At 45.0% G+C, this 19227-nt stretch overlaps 1 protein-coding gene and 1 long non-coding RNA gene across 16 annotated transcripts in view; one reads left to right on the top strand and one right to left on the bottom strand.

Moving 5' to 3' along the window:
• The window catches only part of LOC147011753 (uncharacterized), a 132415-nt gene extending 119876 nt beyond the window's left edge, over positions 1-12539 (bottom strand). For 4 of the 8 annotated variants that reach the window (XR_015052026.1, XR_015052018.1, XR_015052021.1 and 1 more), the window contains exon 1: positions 12096-12539. This is a non-coding gene — a long non-coding RNA (uncharacterized LOC147011753). Of the gene's footprint in view, positions 1-490; positions 641-12037 lie in introns of all 8 variants that reach the window. The other 4 variants (XR_015052019.1, XR_015052020.1, XR_015052023.1 and 1 more) reach the window with 2 other exon arrangements.
• An 89-nt stretch (positions 12540-12628) lies between these two features.
• TTC8 (tetratricopeptide repeat domain 8) overlaps positions 12629-19227 on the top strand; it is a 47808-nt gene continuing 41209 nt past the window's right edge. For 3 of the 8 annotated variants that reach the window (XR_015051888.1, XM_085858020.1, XM_085858019.1), the window contains exons 1-4: positions 12779-13099; positions 15022-15142; positions 15262-15325; positions 15572-15731. Coding sequence is in view for 6 of the 8 variants with exons in the window: in XM_085858020.1 (XP_085714146.1) it covers positions 12968-13099; positions 15022-15142; positions 15262-15325; positions 15572-15731 (477 nt within the window). In the remaining 2 variants the exon portion in view is untranslated. Of the gene's footprint in view, positions 12726-12776; positions 13100-14167; positions 14330-15021; positions 15143-15261; positions 15326-15571; positions 15732-19227 lie in introns of those variants that run through there. The other 5 variants (XM_085858016.1, XR_015051887.1, XM_085858015.1 and 2 more) reach the window with 5 other exon arrangements.

Genomic DNA, 19227 nt, shown 5'->3' with positions numbered 1-19227 from the left:
GGCGAACGTGCGGCCAGACAGACGGTAACGAGTGGGTTCTGTTTTTTTTAACCACTTCTTTTGTTTCGGCTTGTCGAATTGCTACGGCGAACGTAGAAATGAAAAAAGTTATCACTCCGCGCTATAATTCCACGGCGACCCTACGGCCTGTAAAAGATAGCCAAACGGCGTAGGACCACCCTGAGGCCACCTCAGAAACTCTGCGGCCACCGCACGTTTCTACCAATTCAGAGGGCGTACGGCCGCCGTATCCTCGCTGTATAGCAAATGTGACTTAGGCCTAAACTACAGGTTCTTTTTCCGATTCAATTAATGTTGTAGACAGATATACAGACAGAAGTGAACAAATTGCTTAACCACACTTTTCACTGTCATGCACAGAGTAAACAGACAGGAATAGGAGAAACATTTGTGAACCAAATGATCACCAAAAGGGTTCAAAAATTATTCTGGAAGCTCAGGAGAATGTGAAGAGTATGCTTGAGAATACCGAGTAGAAGATTCAGCAAAGTTATGCTGATGCTGTTAAGCAGAGTGTCTCAGCAACTACATCGCTTGTGACAAGACATGTAGATCAGGCAGAAGATTCTGTGTATTGCCCCCCCTGCACCAAGAGCAGTGAGACTGGATGGAACAGGATCTGGCAATATGGTGAAAGTAGTATCAGTTGATGAACTTGAAGACAGAGAGCGTAGACTGAGCAATACAGTGATTCACAACATAACTGAACCAAAAAGGAGCACCTTTGGAGAATGTCAGAGGGAGGACAGCAGAGGTTTGGAGTACTATCATAACTCAAGGTTGTCAGGTATCAGAAGTCAACATCACTAAGACATTAAGACGAGGCAGACAAAATCTGAATAAAGACTGAAAGCCAGGAGTGCTTATAGTTCAACTTTGCAATGCTGGCAAAAGGAAGGAAATCCAAAAATCTGCAAAAAAAAATCTGAGGAACACTGACAAATGGAGGGAAAAATATATTGCCCCTGACATGGCAAAGGAGCAGAGAACAGAAATAAAGGTAGTGAGGGATTCACTAAAAAGGAGAAGTGCAGGAGAGGAGAACTTGGTGATTCAAAGAGGGAAAATCACAATGGTGAAGCCAAGTCAAAGAGCAGGAGTCAGCTGTGAAAACCAGGAAACACAGAGAGGACAGGAAGACACCAGATCAAAGCTAGTCGATAACATCAACTCTTGAATGACATCAACTCTTCGATGACAGAAATCAGAAATACTGATTCTGAAGTATGTAGCACTGAGAATCTAGGACGTCATGTGAAGGAGGTGCAGTGGGAGAAGATAATTTTAATTTTAAGCAACAATGAGTACATGAAGAAGATTGTTCAAGGAAAAAGGAGTCTGACAATAGACAGTCAAGGAAGAGTGAAGTGGACATGAAATGATTGTACACTAATGCAGATACCTTGCCAAATAAGTTGAACAAGTTACGGATGCTAACGAAAGACCTCAAACGAGACATAGTATTGATATCTTCAACTAAACCAAAAGCAAGCTCATGAAAGACAACGGCTGCATCTCTGTCAATACGTGAACACATTACCTTCACCAACTGATCCCCCAGGTAATATGTGCAGCAGGGGAGTTGCTGATTATGTTAAAACCACACTACCTGTTCAAGAAGTGGAAATGAAAGCAACTTTTAGAGAGGCAATTTGGTGCACCCTGTCTCTTAGAGACCAGGAGAAACTGTTAATTGGATGCATACACCACAGCCCCTCCAGCGCACAGAATAATGAGGCACTGAATGAGCTTCTCAGAGCGATATGAAGCAGAGATGACACGTATAAAGTGATTGTTATACAGTGAGATTATAATTACCCAGGTATTGACTGGGAAACGTGGCACGCAGGATCTTTCCCTGAGCATCCAACATATAGATTTATTGAGACATTACAAGATAATTACTGGAACCTACCTGTCGGAAAGGCTACTCGACATCGACTGCATCAGGAAACGAATACGTTATACCTAGTGGTAACAAATTAAAGTGGGATCGCACAGACCATGAACGACATGGTACCACTTGGTAGTAGTGATCACTGCTGTATTGCAATGGAACTGAACTTATATTCTCACCAAAATGAGTCCAAAATTAATCCTATATATAAACTGAATAAAGGGGATTAGAAGTTGGTGAACCTGTAGGCTTCAAGAGGTATATAGTGGGAAGAGGAGATGACAGCATTAAACTGTGAAGAAGCCTGGTCTTCAGAGATAGATTTGAGGAGTGCATGGAGGAAGCTATTCCTTAGGCAATACCTGCCAAGGATGGACAGAATAAGCTATACATCACCAGAGCAACTACGTTACAATCACGTAGAAAGAGAAAGGCTTGGAAAAATACTTACCTGAAGCGACCTGGATCACAGTTATGCGAAAGAAACGAACAAGCTTCGGCAAATGATGAGACAAAATTGCAGGGACTTGGAAAATAATTTAGCGGAGACTGAAAACGAACCTGACGGGGTTTTGGAAATACACTGGCCTGCAAAAGTATTCACCCCCCTCCAAAGTTTTCTCATTTTGATTCCATCTGGGCTTATTTCATGTTTTCAAATCAAACTTAATATATGGAGTCTTCACAAACTACTCCAAAGTGATAAAGCTAAAAGAAATGCAGATAAAATGTGAATAAATTCGATTAACAGAGAAAATCAGATGTTTTTTTAGTTGCATAAGTATTGAACCCCGTTGCCTAATGAACCCTAAATCACTTCAGGAGCAAATTATTTGTTTGGAAGGTTACAAAATACATGTAATAGGTTTCACCTGTATCTAATCAGTCGTTTAACTTAAAAAAAATTTTAAAAGCTCCCCCGACCCCCACTTATCTAAGGCGTTTTAAAGTGCAACTCATATGATCAACCAACAAGGCAAACATTAATACCAATGATCTTTTCGAAGAAGTCAGACATAAGGTGGTGGAGAAGTACCGTTCAGGAGAGGGTTATAAGAAGATTTCAGTCACTCATTATCCCCTTGAGTACGGTGAAATCCTATCATTAACAAGAAGCGAATACTTCGATATCGCGCGGCTGGGGGCAGTAGGAATGATGAAACAATTTTGCAGTTATAAAATTTAAATGTCGACACGGTGAATTAGAATGCATGATGGAAAGAGTTGTGATGTTGGACAAATTTCTATTTATAGCCCTCAAATCAAAGGGACGTACGTGGCCATAAGTGTGACAGAAGACACAGGACAGAATAGCCAATTATATAACAGTGCGATGTCGCCGCGCTGTAAAAAGTGGAAGACGTCACATACCACCCAGACTCTACCCAGATCAGGTCTCCCATCCAATCGCAGTAGCCGGGCAAGCAGGAAACTGGTTTGAAAGATCTGCAAACCTCTGTCTGAGATGGACACAAACCTCTATAGGGTCAGTGTTAAGCTGGCCTCTTTGGACAGGTGGAGCCATTATTGAAAAAGACTCATCTCAAAGCTCATATGGAGTTTGCAAAAATAATCTTAATGATACTGCAGGCATGTGGAGAAAAGTTTTCTGATCAGACGAGAAAAAAATTGAACTTTTTGGTCTGAATTTAAAGAGTTACATCTGGTGCAAGCCTAACACTGCACATCACCCAGTCAACACCATCCCAACTGTCAAACATGGTGGTAGCAGTATCAGGTTATGAGGCTAATTTTAATCAGCAGGGACTGGTAAGCTTATCAGGATAGAAGGGACAATGGACGGTGCAAAGTACAAGAGAATCCTTGATGTAAACCTGCTTGAGTCAGCCATGAATCTGAAACTGGGAAGGAGATTCACATTCCAGCAGGACAATGATCCAAACCACAAAGCTAAAGCTACACAGGAGTGGCTGAATAAGAAGAAAATAAATGTTCTTGAGTGGCCTAGAAATGTCCTGACTTGAACTCAATTGAACATTTATGGCTAGACTTGAAGATTGCAGTCCATCAACAATACCTATCAAACTTGGCAGAACAAGAGCAATTTTCACGTGAAGAATGAGCAAAGATTTCACCATTTCACTGTGCAAAGCTGGTGGAAACCTACCCAAAAAGACTCGTAGCAGTCATTGTTGCAAAAGGTGCTTACACCAAGTACTGACGTAAGGGGCTGAATATGTCTAAAATAAGTGAATTCTGATTTGTACATGGTTTTTACAGGTATTCCTGACATGTAACCTCCTTCATCTATAACAGTATTTCGTTTGATCTCTTCAGTTAAGAATACAAAGTTCATTTGGAAAAATTGTTTCTACATAATTCGTAATTCATCTTAATGTGACATTATTGGTCGGGGGTGAATACTTTTTCAGGTCACTGCATGCCAATAGCAGATTGAAAGTGAAAACCGGAGTGGGGACCTTGACATTTCCTGATTGGAAAGTGACAGAATCCGAAGAAGAGAAGACAAAAATATTGAATGGCTTTTTAGCAGCTGTTCATGGATGAAGATCTAGGAAGTGTGCTCCAATTGGATCACCACGTCAATGGTCCATCACTAGATGTTGATATCACGGAGAAGGTCGTGCAGAAGATCTTTAACTTAAACTGCAGTAAGTCAGAAGGGCCTCAAGGCATACATACAAGGTGCCTGGAAGACACCGCTGAGAGCATTGCAGCTCCTCAGAGTATGATATTTAGGAAATACCAATCTGAAAGCTGACTAACCCAAGACTTGGAAGCCAACCAATGTAACACAAATTCACAAGAAAGGGAGCAAGAAGTTATCAGGAAATGACGGACCTGTAAGTTTAACATTAGTCGTGGGAAAACTCATGGAAGGTATTTTGAGGAGTGCATTGGTTTGATACATGATCATTTACAATTTATTCTCAGTCAACACAGATTTACCCCAAATAGATAATGTATATCTCAACTTCTGTGTATGTTTGATGAGCTGACACATTTACTCGACAACGGAGACCCAGTTGACATCATTTCCCTCGATTTCCATAAGTCATTTGATGCAGTACCCCACAAAAGACTGCTGGAGAAGATGACATCATACAGCATTAAAAGCTAGCTTTGCAGGTGTCTTGAAGCATTTCTGACTGGGAGAAAGCAACGAGCATCACTTAATGGGGTGATTTCGAATTGGAGACCTTTGAAAAGTGGAGTATCATTGGGGAGTGTGATTGGACCCTTGCTTTTCATGTTATTTATTAATGACCTCCAAGACGCAGTGCAGAGCTCCCTGCATATATTTTGCGCATGATACTGAGATATATGGGCCAGTTGGAAGCCAGTACCAATGCAACGCTACAGGGAGACATAAACCAGGCATAAAAATGGTCAAATGAATGGCAGTTGCCCTTTAATAAGGACAAGAGCAAAGTACTCCACATTGGAAAAATGAATGTGAAGGCTGAGTACAATACGAGTTGGGTAAACCTACATACAGTCCATCATGAAAAGGATCCAGGTGTCATATACTGAGAGGCAATGATAATGCATACTAAATTAAAATTGATATTTATTTCATCGCATGTGAAAAACGATCAAAATAGTGAGTAATAAAACATGCATGATGGACGTCTATTATGGGTGTTTGATTGTGTTCGAGTCCGGTTTGTTGCTTGTGTATGGACCTTTGAGTCTGAATGCAACCATATGGCAAATCTTGGAAATGATGAGCTGTGGTTAAAAAACAAACATGCTGCACGTGAAACGGGGATTCATGTCCTATCAAAGCACACACAGGTCACCTTAGTTGTGAGGCCATCAATTAAAATGCTACGTATAACGAATGATCAGAGGAACCAAGCCATCAGTATGTTCAGGTCAGGTCAGGTATGGGAGCATGTGCCAGAACAGCGAGTCGCTGCGTCCACTTTCCGCCGGTACTCCAGGGGCCTCCGTCTGGCCATCCCCCAGGCAGATGCCAGGCCCATCCCCATCTCCTTGAGATGATGGTCAACCTGCTGCAACCATGAGGCACGTGGTCGGCCCACTGGCCTCCTCCACTCATGAGACTCCCTCGCTGAGAGAATCTGGTAAGCAGGATCAGCGTCAGGAAAACGAGCCACATGTCCATACAGCTGCAACTGACGCTCACGGACTATGCAGGTAACAAATCTCATCCGAGTCTCTCTCAGCAACCGCTCGTTGGATACAAAATCCGACCAGCGATAGCCAAGGATTCTCCGAAGAGACCTGGTACCAAAGGAATTAAGTCTCCGTCTCAGATCCTTGGTCAGAGTCCAAGTCTCGCACCCATAGAGCAAGACTGGAAGTACCAAGGACCTGAAGACTCGGACTTTCGTCCTCCCGCACAGGTACCGGCAGCGCCACACCCCATGATCCAGTGAATCCATGACTCCCCAGGCCCGACCCAGACGTCTATTGCCCTCTGACTCGCAGCCAGCAGAGACATGAATATCACTGCCAAGGTAAGTGAATCTCTCCACGACCTCAACATCCTCACCACAAACAGACACAGACAGGACAGCAGCATCCGAGATGTCACCGAAAGCCTGGATCTTAGTTTTGACCCAAGAAACCCGTAATCCCAGCGGCTCCGACTCCTCATTCAGCACCTCGAGGGCCCCCAAAAGGATGTCTAAAGTCTCCGCAAAGATGACTGCATCGTCTGCAAAATCAAGGTCCGAGATCTTGACATTCCCAAACGATGCACCGCAACTTGATCTCTCCGACATCCTCCCTAAAATCCAGTCCATACAAGTGCTGAAAAGTGTGGGGGCAAGTACACATCCCTGAAGAACTCCAGTAACAACTGGAAATAAGTCAGAGGTGGTACCACCACACTTCACAGCACTCTCAGTACCAGAGTAGAGTTCAGACATCAGATCGATCAGTTTTGGTGGCACCCCACGAAGACCAAGAATCCTCCAGAGGACATCCCGATTCACTGAATCGAACTCTTTACAGAGATCAACATAGGCTGCAAGCAGCCCCTGCCGAAACTCTCGTCTGCGTTCGGTGAGGACACGAAGTGCAAGGATACGGTCAATCGTTGACCTCTTTGGTGTAAAGCCTGAGTGCTCTGGACGCTGGTGCTCAAGCAGATGGTGGCGAACCCTATCAAGAATTATCCGAGCAAAGACCTTGCCCGGCACTGAGAGCAGCGTCACCCCTCGGTAGTTGTTGCAGTCTTGGCGATCACCCTTCCCTTTCCAGAGAGGGACAACAAGGCCCCTCTTCCAGTCAGTTGGGATGATGCCTGTGTTCCAGGCAGAGCACAAAACTGCATGCAACGACACGAGTGCAGCATTTCCACCAGCCTTGAGAAGTTCGGCATGGATGCCACAGATCCCTGGAGCTTTGCCCCGTTTCAACTGGTTCACCGCAGCCCGTGTTTCCACAAGCGAAGGTGGACCACAATTGATTTGAGGGTCAGCAACAGGGATTGTAACACCCTTGATGTCCAACTCGACAGCTGGGGGATCAGCCTGGTACAACCGCTCAAAGTAACCGGCCCAGCGGGCCTTCACTTCAGACTCCTCTGTCAAGAGCCTACCACTCTCTGCTCGAACTGCAGTGCTCCAAGGGATGGGCTTGGATGAACGTAATGCGCGAATTCCCCTGTAAGGGGGACGAGAATCACCTATCCACAGGTGATGCTCTACCCCCTCACAGATTCCTTGCACATAGGCCTCCTTGTCCACCCTCAGTGCACGCACAGTTTTACGCCTCAGCTCCCTGAACAGCTCAGCTCTGCCATTCAGCCTGGCCCTGCGACTCTGATCAATGGTATCCAGTGTCCCTCGAGAGACAAAATTCTTCTTTGCCCTGCGGTGAGTTCCAAGACATCCACCGGCAACATCAAGGACGGTGGTCTTGAAGGCGCTCCACAACTCTTCAGGACCATCCAAAGCACCCAGACCCCCCAAGTGTTCACTCAGCCTGTTCGCAAACTCCTCAGCTACTCTCTCATCCCTGAGCTTGGCAACATCCAGCCTAGGCTGGGATGGTACCATTCTCCAGGATTTAAGGTGCAGCTTTAGAGTTGCTACAACAAGCCTGTGGTCAGTATTGAGGAACTGAGCACTCCGGTAGACCCTGCAGTTCTGGATCATCCTCCAACGACCGTCAATGAGGACATGGTCAATCTCCTTTGCCACACCGCCAGCGTTGGAATACCAAGTCCAGCGATGAGCTTGTGGGCGCTGGAACCATGAACCAGCCACCCTAAGTCCATGACTTCTTGCAAAGTCAAGGAACTTAGTGCTATTCTGGTTCATAGTTCCTGACCCATGGGGACCAACACATGTCTCATAACCATCCCTATCAGTTCCAGTCGATGCATTGAAATCCCCCAAGACTAGAAGTGTATCTCATCTGGGGCACTGATCAATCACAGACTCGAGTGTGGCGTAGAATGCATCCTTCACGGTGAAATCACTCGCCTCAGTCGGAGCATAAACAGAGACCAGGGAAATGACACCTAAGGAGTGACGAATCCTTAATCTCATAATACGCTCGTTGCCCGGTGTTACCTCAATTATCATTGGGGTCAGCTTATTGGACACAGCTACAGCAACTCCTTGGGTATGGTAACCATCAGAGCGACAAGACCAATAGTAGGTGTAACCACCCACCATTATCTCGCCGCAATCCGGTCTCCGAACCTCAGAGAGAGCTGCAATCCCGATGTCCAAACGCTTGAGCTCAGATGATAACAGAGACAGGTGATCATCCTCTCTTAGGGATAGGACATTCCAGGCACCCACCCGAAGGGACCGCCGTCTGGTGGACGACACCTCAGCACCACTCCGACACACTCTCCCGCAATCTGACCCAGGGATGTTACCCCTTGGTTTCCCTCCGATCAAAGATTGGGGGTCCCGAAGGCTTTGCCCCAATCCCGTCATCCGGTGAGCTGCCCTGCGAAGGGAAGCTGCATAGGAGGTACTCCCACGGAGTGGGTTTTCAGATTTTTTTGCGTTTCTACGTTTTGCGGAATGAAGGGTTTTACGGTGGCTGGAGTGCAAATCCTGCCACCAACCTCCTAATAAGAAGTAACCCAACTGCAGGAGGACGTCTGCAGACACAGTTGGGCACTAGGTATGGATGGCCGTTGGCTCACAAGGAGCTCCTCCGCCCTTTGAGTATGTTGAATAGTGGAATTGGTCAAGAAAGAGTTGCTCAACACTTTCATGTCCACCAGTCAACAGTTTCTCGGCTACAGAAGCGAGACAGAGCCACAGGATGGGTCAGTGACCATCTTCGTCCTGGTGCACAGCATGCGATGTCAGCAAGACAAGACCGATACATAGTCATCAGTCACCTCTGCAACTGCTTCAGGATAGCATGAGAAACGGCCAGAGCCACCATTGGAACAAGGGGAAGACTCATCATTGACAAATCTTGACACATCAACACCGACTTGTACAACAACGATGGGCAGCAGCTGGTGGTAACTTGGGTGGGAGACGGTGGGCAAACGTCATATTTTCCAATGAATCAAAGTTCAACGTCAGTTTTCCAGATGGACGTATTCACGTGTATTCGACAAGGACACCGTTTTGCTCATGGCTGCTTTGTTGAGAAAGACCGTTTTGGAGGTGGCATTGTTATGGTTTGGGGAACAATCGTCAAATGAATCGTCCACGTAATGCTACAGAGCTTACTGCAGCCTTACAGTTCTATTGGACAGCAATACCACAAGCTCTGATCCACCACCTGTGTTTCTCCATGTTCCATAGATTTCAAGCGTGCATCGCCAGCCAAGGTGGTCACACTCGATATTGATTGCACAGACCCCTGCATCGTTTGACATTTTTGTGATGTCACGTGCACATCTGTGCAGATTATGTAGGACTGTCCCTGACAAATCTCATGTGATTGAATACCTTGATCGTTTTTCACATGCTATGAAATACATGTCAATATTAATTTGGTATCTGTTTTCACTGCCTCTCAGTATAGTTGCCAACTCTACCACTTTTGGCGGTTGTCTTCCACTCTTTGTAGACTTGAACAACCGACCAATTTTATTTCCAATAATAGCAAAAAAATATCATTTTCACAAAACAATGTCTGATCAAAATTTGTGATAGATTTTCATGTTGTGACAGTTTCTGTTGGCCTCCGGGTGGTTTCCCTCAACGCTGCATGAAAAATCATATCGTAATCTCATTGCATTTTATTGGCGACAGTTACTATTGTTACAAATTAGGAAGCTTACTGCACACAACATTCAGGTCCCTATAGAACAGTTATATTGGTAAGTGTGTGTTTATAGTTAGGGCCCCCTACCTGTGTCTAACGGGAATTAAATGTGTGCGCTGCGGAGTTTCGTTTGCAACAAACCTCCTTCACTTCACACACCCACGCCATCGGCCATGTACGTGGGCAGAGATTTCCATCGCCTCAGACGGGGACTCCGCCCAGGAAGGCAGGGGCGTGCCCCTTGTCCAATCAGGCCACAGAAGGTGGTTTTCCCACGACACGCCGGCCAATGAGAGTTGAGATGGCCACAGAAGGCGGTTTTCCCATGACACGCCGGCCAATGAGAGTTGAGATGGCTACAGAGAGCGACCTTCCCACGACGCCCCGTCCAATGAGGGTGGAGAGCGCCTCAGACGGTGATGTGCTCACCCCGGAGGAGAAAGGAATACAAGAAACGCCAGGCCGGGTAGTGGGGGTTAAAAAAAGGATCGAGGTGGTGGAGGTCGTCGGGTGGTAAAAGGATCAGGGTGGTAAAAGGATCGAGATGGTGGAGGTCGTCGTAGTGGTAAAAGGGTCGTGGTCGTCGTGGTGGTGATCATCATCATCATCATCATCGTGTTGCGGGTTCGAGTCCTGCCGAGCTGGATCATCGTTGCCTCTGATCTTCTCCTTGGCCTTGGTCGATTGGTGCGTGGCCAGTTGGAGAGCGTGGTACCTGGTGCTTGGAGCGGCATCGTGTTGCGGGTTCAAGTCCCGCTGAGCCGGATCATCGAAGACCACATGAGGTGGACAGGTCCAAGCACAGGCTCTGGTCTCAAGCTCACCTGTCCTCGAGCCGGAGGCCTTCAATAAAGACCATTGGGGTCCGTGTGTGTGTGTATGTGTATGTGTATGTGTATGTGTATGTGTATGTGTATGTGTATGTGTGTGTGTATGTGTGTGTGTGTGTGTGTGTGTGTGTGTGTGTGTGTGTGTGTGTGTGTGTGTGTGTGTGTGTGTGTGTGTGTGTGTGTGTGTGTGTGTGTGTGTGTGAGCCCGTCTTCAAGTAGCAACTGGATAAGTGCTTTTGCTTGTACATCGATTGCATTTCTTATAGTCGGATAACTCTGCTCTTTGTGTGTTCCCTTTCCCCCCATTAAAAATAAATCCCCTGTAAAATGTTTCAGCTCGTTTTTGTGTTTCTTTCATTGGTTTAGCACGGTGCGTGTTGGGTGATTAAAAAGGCCGTTGCTGCTGTAGTTGTACATTTGGCCCGGCACGGCTCTGGTAACCCCTCGGTTACGCCGGATCCGAGCCGTTCCCGCGACTCGGACCAGACAGAGTCGGCCGAGGGTGTGGTTTCCCCAGTAGTTGGACGGCGTGAGTACTTCGGTAAATTGGAGTTAGACAAGTGGACCCTACCTCATGCCGCCGAAATATTGGCGACCACGGTCCTGAAAGGGACCCATGCCTTTCGGAGTTCTCCGAGGAGGTACGATATAGATTCCAGGTGTTTCGTGGAGCCGACTCTACTGCTCCATCTAGCGGTCGTGCTCGTCGTCGATACCCGGCCCACAATACTATTCACAGCACGAGGCAGAAAATGACAAATGCTGTCCCGTCTACAAGAATTGTTGACCCATGAAATGTGGGATGTTTCTCATTGGTTGACCAATGAATCCTCTTCATCCTCAACTGTGATCGTGAGACGAGTTCGTGTTCCTCTTCTTCTTTGCACAAATAAGCAAAGCAAGTGCACAAACTCTTTTTGCCGACATAACATAGGGTCCATGGGATAGATAATTGTCGCTTCGAGTATTCGGATGACGTTTCCTCCACTGTCTACTCAATAACTTGAATGTATCCACATTATACTGTTCAGGACAGTTTGCATTCTCAATCAAATGCTGTGTAAAAGTAGATACATACCTCGTTGGGATTGATGTTGGGACCTTCCTACACGCACGTACGGGCTGGATTTACGTACCATAAATGTTTTTTTCTTGATGGACAAACAGCACGTCCCCTTTGTTGATGGAGGATTCTGCAACAGCCTGAGGGGCTCCGCCTCAGATTCTGCAACCAATTGGAGAGCTGAACACTGAACAGGCTCCTCCCACCTCGACCGTTGGGAGGTGATGACGCACAGTAGTGAACGTCCAATCGGAATTGACTTTGTTGATCGGTGTCCATTGGACTGTTCTGAAGAAATTTTTATCTGAACTCTTCAAGTCAATGAACCGTCAATGATTGGAGCCGTCTCCTTGGACGTGCAGTTGAAGCACCCGCCCCTCAACTGTTTTAAACTCAGACTTGAGAGATGTTGGAAAAGTTTGTGGTTCCCAACTACACATCCCGAACGCACGTGCACAAGTTGTGGTAAAACAAGTGGAGAACACCGGACATGAATTCCATTATCCCAAATACTGAAACTGAAAGGTCAAAGCGGGGGGGGGAGGGCGAGATAGCGCACGGGCGTGGTGGCCCAAAGGTCCTCTTCCCATATTTCCGGCGGATATCGTCGTCACATCGGAAATCCGATTAAGAAATTGGAATACGAGTCAAGCGAAACATTTAAAAGGGACATTGACGAGAAGTGCCGAGATTAGCAGAAGAAGTAAGGAAGGAAATTGTGAAAGAACGATATAAAGTGCTCTTCCAACCAATCAACGAGTGTTCCGGCCCTGCCCGCTGTTGCTAGGAGACAGGACCGCGACGGCGTCACTTTCTCTTCCCTTTAAAACATGATCGATATACTCTTGGGCGAATCCTTACATCTTATGAGTTTTTAATATATATATATATATATATATTTATCTATGTATAAATATAAATATTTCTTTTATTCAGGGAATCGTCATGACCGAAGCTTTGTGCGCATGGCCTGGCATGGACCCGGCTTTCCTCGCCTGGAGTTCTTTTCGTCGTCGTCGCTTCCAGCGCTGCGCTGATCTCTGCTCTGAGATTTTAGAACGAACACCATATGACCAGGTCACTTATATGTATATGTAATACACACATACATACCACTAATATTTTGGTCATTAATTTTATTGTTTTTGTGTTTTATTCCTATTTTAATAAATTAAGAGAATGTCTGACCCATCGCTTCGCGAACCGAAATACCAATCTTTGCTGTGATAGCGAATCAATAAGGAAAGAAGAAAAAAGGTTTCCTGGGAGTGTGGGGATAACCAGCGTCGCGAGTTGGCGTCTGCAGTTTCGCCACGTGTGCCTATATATATATATATATTGAGCCTGGTGTTGGCGCAGTGGTTAGGGCAGCAGCTTGGGATCCAAAAGGTCCTGAGTTCAAGCCCCGTTGGGCCACTGAATTAATACACCAGGGGGGTTGACTCAGCCTGTCATCCTTCTGAGGTCGGCGAAATGAGTACCAGTATACTGGGCCGGTGTATACCCCGGATAAAATAGGTGTACCATATCCCTGTGTCGTAAGAGGCGACCAGGGTTGCGTCAGGAAGGGCATCCGGCGTAAAAAAAAACATGTGCCAAATCACTATGCGGATCATATAGATGATCCGCTGTGGCGACCCCAAATGGGAGCAGCCGAAAGAAGAAGAAGAAATAAATATATATATATATATATATATATATATATATATATATATATATATATATATATATATATATATATATATATATATATATATATATATACACCCATGAAAAAAAATTTTTTTTTGCGCTACAAACCTTCCCGGGAGTTCCCTGAATCCACTGGAGTTCGATTTATTGAAATCCGTTAATGCTTTCCAAAGTTATAACACGACAGACAGACAGACAAGGCTCCATATATATATATATATATATATATATATATATATATATATATATATATATATATATATATATATATATATATATATATATATATATATATCTTCTTCTTTCGGCTGCTCCCGTTAGGGGTCGCCACAGCGGATCATCCATTTTGATCCGCATAGTGATTTGGCACAGGTTTTACGCCGGATGCCCTTCCTGACGCAACCCTGGTCGCCTCTTACGACACAGGGATATGGTACACCTATTCTAACCAGGGCATGCACCGGGCCCAGTACACTGGTACTCACTTCGCCGACCTCAGAAGGATGACAGGCTGAGTCAACCTCCTGGTGTGTATTAATTCAAGCGGACAACGGGGCTTGAACTCAGGACCTTTTGGATCCCAAGCTGCTACCCTAACCACTACGCCAACACCAGGTATATATATATATATATCTATCTGACAGTACTATTACTTCATTCTTTCCTTAGCCTTTCACAGGTTAAGGAGTGGGGAAACTTGAAAAACACCCTTTTTTGCTCTGACGAAGGGCTTGCGATCAAAACGTCAGCTACAATTGCTTCCCGGCACAGCAGTTAATAAATATCCAACCAACCAACTGTTCCTTTAATTTCATGAGGATCATCAGGCTGCCGAGGCAGTTTAATTTGGCTCAGGAGTGCAGTCCTGGACGGGTCACCACTCTGACGTAGCATACGTGAATGGCTTATTACATTACACCCAGTAAGCTGGGACTCATTTCACCATCCTCAGAATGATGACAGCCTGGTCAACCCTAACTAACAAACTCAGGACCCTAACATCTTAAGCCAACCACCTTAATTTTTAAGCCAACACCAGGTTTGGTTAATTAGTATACAGTCAAATATGTTGGCTTATATATTTTTTTAATGCATTGTTTTGCCTTTTGTGTTAATGCAGACTTGACATTCAGCTTCATAAAGACAATCATTCCATAGTAGATGACATTTGAACCTGAGATTGCAGCATAATGAGCTACGTGCTCAGATGGGAACACTAAATGGGGAAACCAGAATCTTCCTTTAGTATGAAATATTAAGTATAAGTGCATTCCCTCTATCTTTACATTTATTTACCTTCTTCACAGGCTGTATGGAGCCTGAAGACACGGGCATTAACAGAGCAAGTGTATGTGGATGAGGTGGATGTGGATGAAGAAGGAATAGCAGAAATGCTCCTTGATGACAATGCCATGCTCCAGGTTGCACGTAAGCAATCACTTGGCTCTTTGGTTCTGTTTTGTCAACCACAATTCCTGCTCTCTTAACGTCCATAAATGTTCGATGCATGCATCACTACAATTATGCTCGTGTGTGTTTTATCCCAGGACCAGGAACTTCACTGCACGTTCCCAGCAGTGGCCAGTGCTCTGGCCCCAGCCCAGCCATCCGGTAATGATGGAAAATTGAAATTGAAGAGCAAACATCCCGAGAATTAACTATATTATACCAATAAAAGCCAAGCTGGCTCATTCACCATCATTCTGTCAATTTGTCTGGCCTACAGGTGGCACCAGAGTATGCTTCATGGTTGACTCTTTTATGCCCTCTGAAATGGCCTTGTAAGTCAACCAGGAAAAATTAGGATGAGTGCTAAAGGCTCCTTTCCATAAAGACTTCTTCCCTCTGTGCATTTAGGCCCGTGACACAAGCTGGTCGGCCTTTGACAGGATTTGCTAGGCCATCAACTCACGGAGGACGATCTGGCACCATGGAGATGGCAATTAAAACTCCAAGAACAGCACACACAGCTCAACCCATGACAGCCAGCACTGGGCGGTACATCCGCCTTGGAACAGTAAGGCCAACATAATTATTTTGTGTATTCCTGTCTTAGTTATTCATTCAGCTGCAGTGATATGATGGAATAACATGACTTCCTGCATGATTCATGCTTAATATTTGTTACCTGATCAAATAAATGTCCAGTTTTATGTTGTAAAGTGAAGCACTTGTCAAAAATAGAAATCTGAGAATTGCTCGCTATAATGATGATGTTTTTGTTTTTTAACCTTGCATAATAATTGTGTGAAGGGACTAGCGGATATACACATGAAGGACTAGTGATCGGATTAGATAGGAGGGCCACAGGACAAACAACAGCAATCAAAATTTTTTTTTCTATAGAGTACATGATCGAGGCTCATGGAAGAGCGACAGCAGAATGGAAGAGAACAAAATGGAAAGGGGGAGACCCCAACAGCAGAGTAGAAGTGAAAGAAATTGAGGCGATGAAGACAAGGACATATGGGGGTGAACAAGCTGCACACAAGCTGAATGAAACACAGAAAGAAGAGGAAGGGGAAGATGTGGATGAACCAGAAAAGGAACAAAGCAACTGACAATAAACAAAAAGGCATGAGGGACAGGGGGAAAACATTGCAAGAACCTTGAAAAAGAAAGTCCTTGGAAATGGGATCATTTGGGGTAGAATACATCATGAGTGTGGATTGGAGGGGGGGTGGAGGTGACATGAGGTAGTGGTGAACAGCTGTCTTGAAGCCCTGGAGGAAAGAATGGGACTGAACAGACTGTGGAGGTTTTTTTCACAGCTGAGAGAAAAGAGAAACAAATGAGTGGAGGTGAGCAATGAACCTGGGTTTTGGGATTTAACAAGAAGAGGGTTACTGGCAGACAGTGTGCACCCTGCAGAAACCTGCGAGGGACAGGGCCAAGAGAGGGGCAGTTGGTGCAAGACCAAAAAGGAGGTGGTATAATACAGAGAGGCCACCAACTTGTCTGCGATGCAAAAGTAACATTTCTAGATACTCAGCTTCATCACAGGAGATCTCAAAGGTTTTGAGGGCCTTACTTTCCATCGCATCAAGAAGGGCAAGGTATGAAGCAGGAGCACCAGCTCAAAAGGGAGAACAGTGCTCCATGTAGCTGCAATTTAAAAGCCTTGTCAGTTGTCAAAAGTTCAAATTGACCAAGGAAAGACCTTACACAACGAAGGATGCCCAGTCGGCAGTTGACTTTGGCAGCCAGTTTGGAAATAAGGTCTGCCCAATAAAGATCATGGCTGATGGTGAGTCCAAAATTTTGAGTGTCTTAACCTCTTCAAGTTGTTTGTCTGGGAAATGGATGGGATGGTTGCCAGACAGTCCTTTTGTAGAGATAGGATGAGTGTGTGTGATTTGTCAGGGTTGAAAGACATTCCAAGTATTGGACCAGTTCCTGATTCTCTCAAGGTCTGCAGAAAGTGAAGAGGCCTATCTCCTGACTTCTGTCTGCCTGTCTGAAGGATGAGAAATTTTATGACAGAGGGTGGAATCATCAGGAAAGAGATAGGCAGGATTTTCCAGGGAATCAGAGAGATCATTGATGAAGATGACGAACAAGACTGGGCCCAAGACACTACCTTTGGGCACTCCAGCATTGGTAGGGAGAAGAGATGAGAAGATCGCATTAATAACTACTGTACATGCTAAATGTGGGAGTGGAAGAAGTCAGTGATCCATGAGAGGAGGTGGCATTGGATGCCATAAGCAGAGAGTTTGGAGATCAATGTGGGATGGCAAACCACATCAACTGCTCGAGATATGTCCAGATAGACGGCCCTGATCTCATGCCTGAGATTGAGGGCTTCCATCCATTGTTGGGAGAGTAGAAGCATTGTGTCCAGGGTAGAATGACTGGGTCTGAAACCGAACTGATGATCTGAGATCAAGCCATTGTAGAAAAGGAAGGGTTTCATATCAACTGCAATGATAGATTCCTTGACCTTGCTTATGATTGGATGCAAGCTAATTGGCCCGCAGTTCAGAGGATCTGTTTTTGCATAATACATATGTATTACAGTGATGTTGGCTAACTTCCAGGCAGATAAAAACTGACTCCAGAGTAAACAGAGCAGAGAGGATGATCAAGAGCAGCAGAGCAGGTTTTCAGGGCACATGCACTGATGCTGTCTGGACCTGTCACAGAATCAGAGTTGAGATTTGCCAGAAACCTCTCCACCTTCTCAAGTGGGAAAAATACAGCATCCAAGAGCATTTGGGTATGAGATGGTAGGGTAGGTGTTGGGAGTGAGAGGTTGGGTACACAAAATTTGGAAGCAAACACATAATTGAGGCATTCAGCCTTAACACGAGCATAGTCAGCTGTGGTGCCATTTGAAGTGAGGAGAGGGATGGAGAGGGAACATACTCCAGACACAGACTTAACCAGGGGCACCAGGTCTTTGAAGAAGGAGACAGGTTTGAGAGTTCAGCAATGAGGTTGGCCAGATATTGTTTTCTGGATTTCCTGAGAGTGAACACACTTGTTCCAGGCTTTGTTGAATGATGTGAGGTTGCTCTCGGTCAGATTTGCCTTCAAAGAAGATAAGGCTAATTGTTTGAAGGCAACTGTCTCACGACAGGATTCTGTGTGCCAGGGGCGAGTGAATCGGTGCATTAACTGCAGATGAAATGGGATACAGTAAGTCTGTACATTAGGGAAAACGAACCAGACTCTGTGCTGTAATAGTTAGAGCATCTGCTTTGAGTCTGGGAGGTCAGTAGTTTAAACCCCAGTCGAGTCATACCAAAGACTTTGAAATGGTATGTGCTGCCTGCTTCCTTGCTTGATGCTCCGCATTTAAAAGGATAAAGCAAGTATAAACAATGCTGTGAAGACAATGGCAAACCACCCAGTAAATCTCTTGCCAAGTAACTGCTTCGGCAACATCAATGCTCTGTGAAGAGTATGGTACATCAAATCAAATCAAGGGAAAGCAGACTTGTGTGGAAGGATTCCCAGGCAGTATTAATATCAGGTGGAAATGCAGGACCAGTCTTGACAATCTTGGAGTGGGTGTGAGGAACCCTGGTGAGGCTTGTTTATGATTTTATGTGAAACGCATGTAATATCACTTATGCTGGTCAGCCATTCTTGGACAAGACATGGCTGCCTCCACAGAAATTATTTTGTAAATAACTAAAGGTGTTTCAAGCACTGTCTATCCCTTTTTTAAAATATAAATTGAAGTAACTTAGGGTTAAACGATCTTTTCCAATTATTCAAGAGAGAGCATTTTCAAATCATTTTTAACAAAAAAAAAGAATATCATGGAGTAATTGAGGCAAAAAACCACAGCCAAACCCCAAATTGATGAAATTGAAATGCTTACCAAACATGCTTTAACTAATTCAATCGATCTACTCCTTATGAACACAATTATATCAATATAATTAGCCTCAACCATCAGGAAGAGGTTATTGTAATTGTGTGTGTCAGTGTGCGAGTGTATGTTTTTGAAATGATTTTGAGCGATGTCAGTTTTGCATGGTACCTGTTTGTAGTGTGCAACC

This window comes from Eptatretus burgeri, chromosome 15 (assembly GCF_056783735.1).
Source record: "Eptatretus burgeri isolate ZD-2024b chromosome 15, Ebu_testis_v1, whole genome shotgun sequence".
In the NCBI taxonomy this organism is placed as follows: Eukaryota; Metazoa; Chordata; class Myxini; order Myxiniformes; family Myxinidae; genus Eptatretus; species Eptatretus burgeri.
The sequence above is the reverse complement of the archived record's forward strand: the minus strand, read 5'-3'. Positions and strand labels throughout refer to the sequence as shown.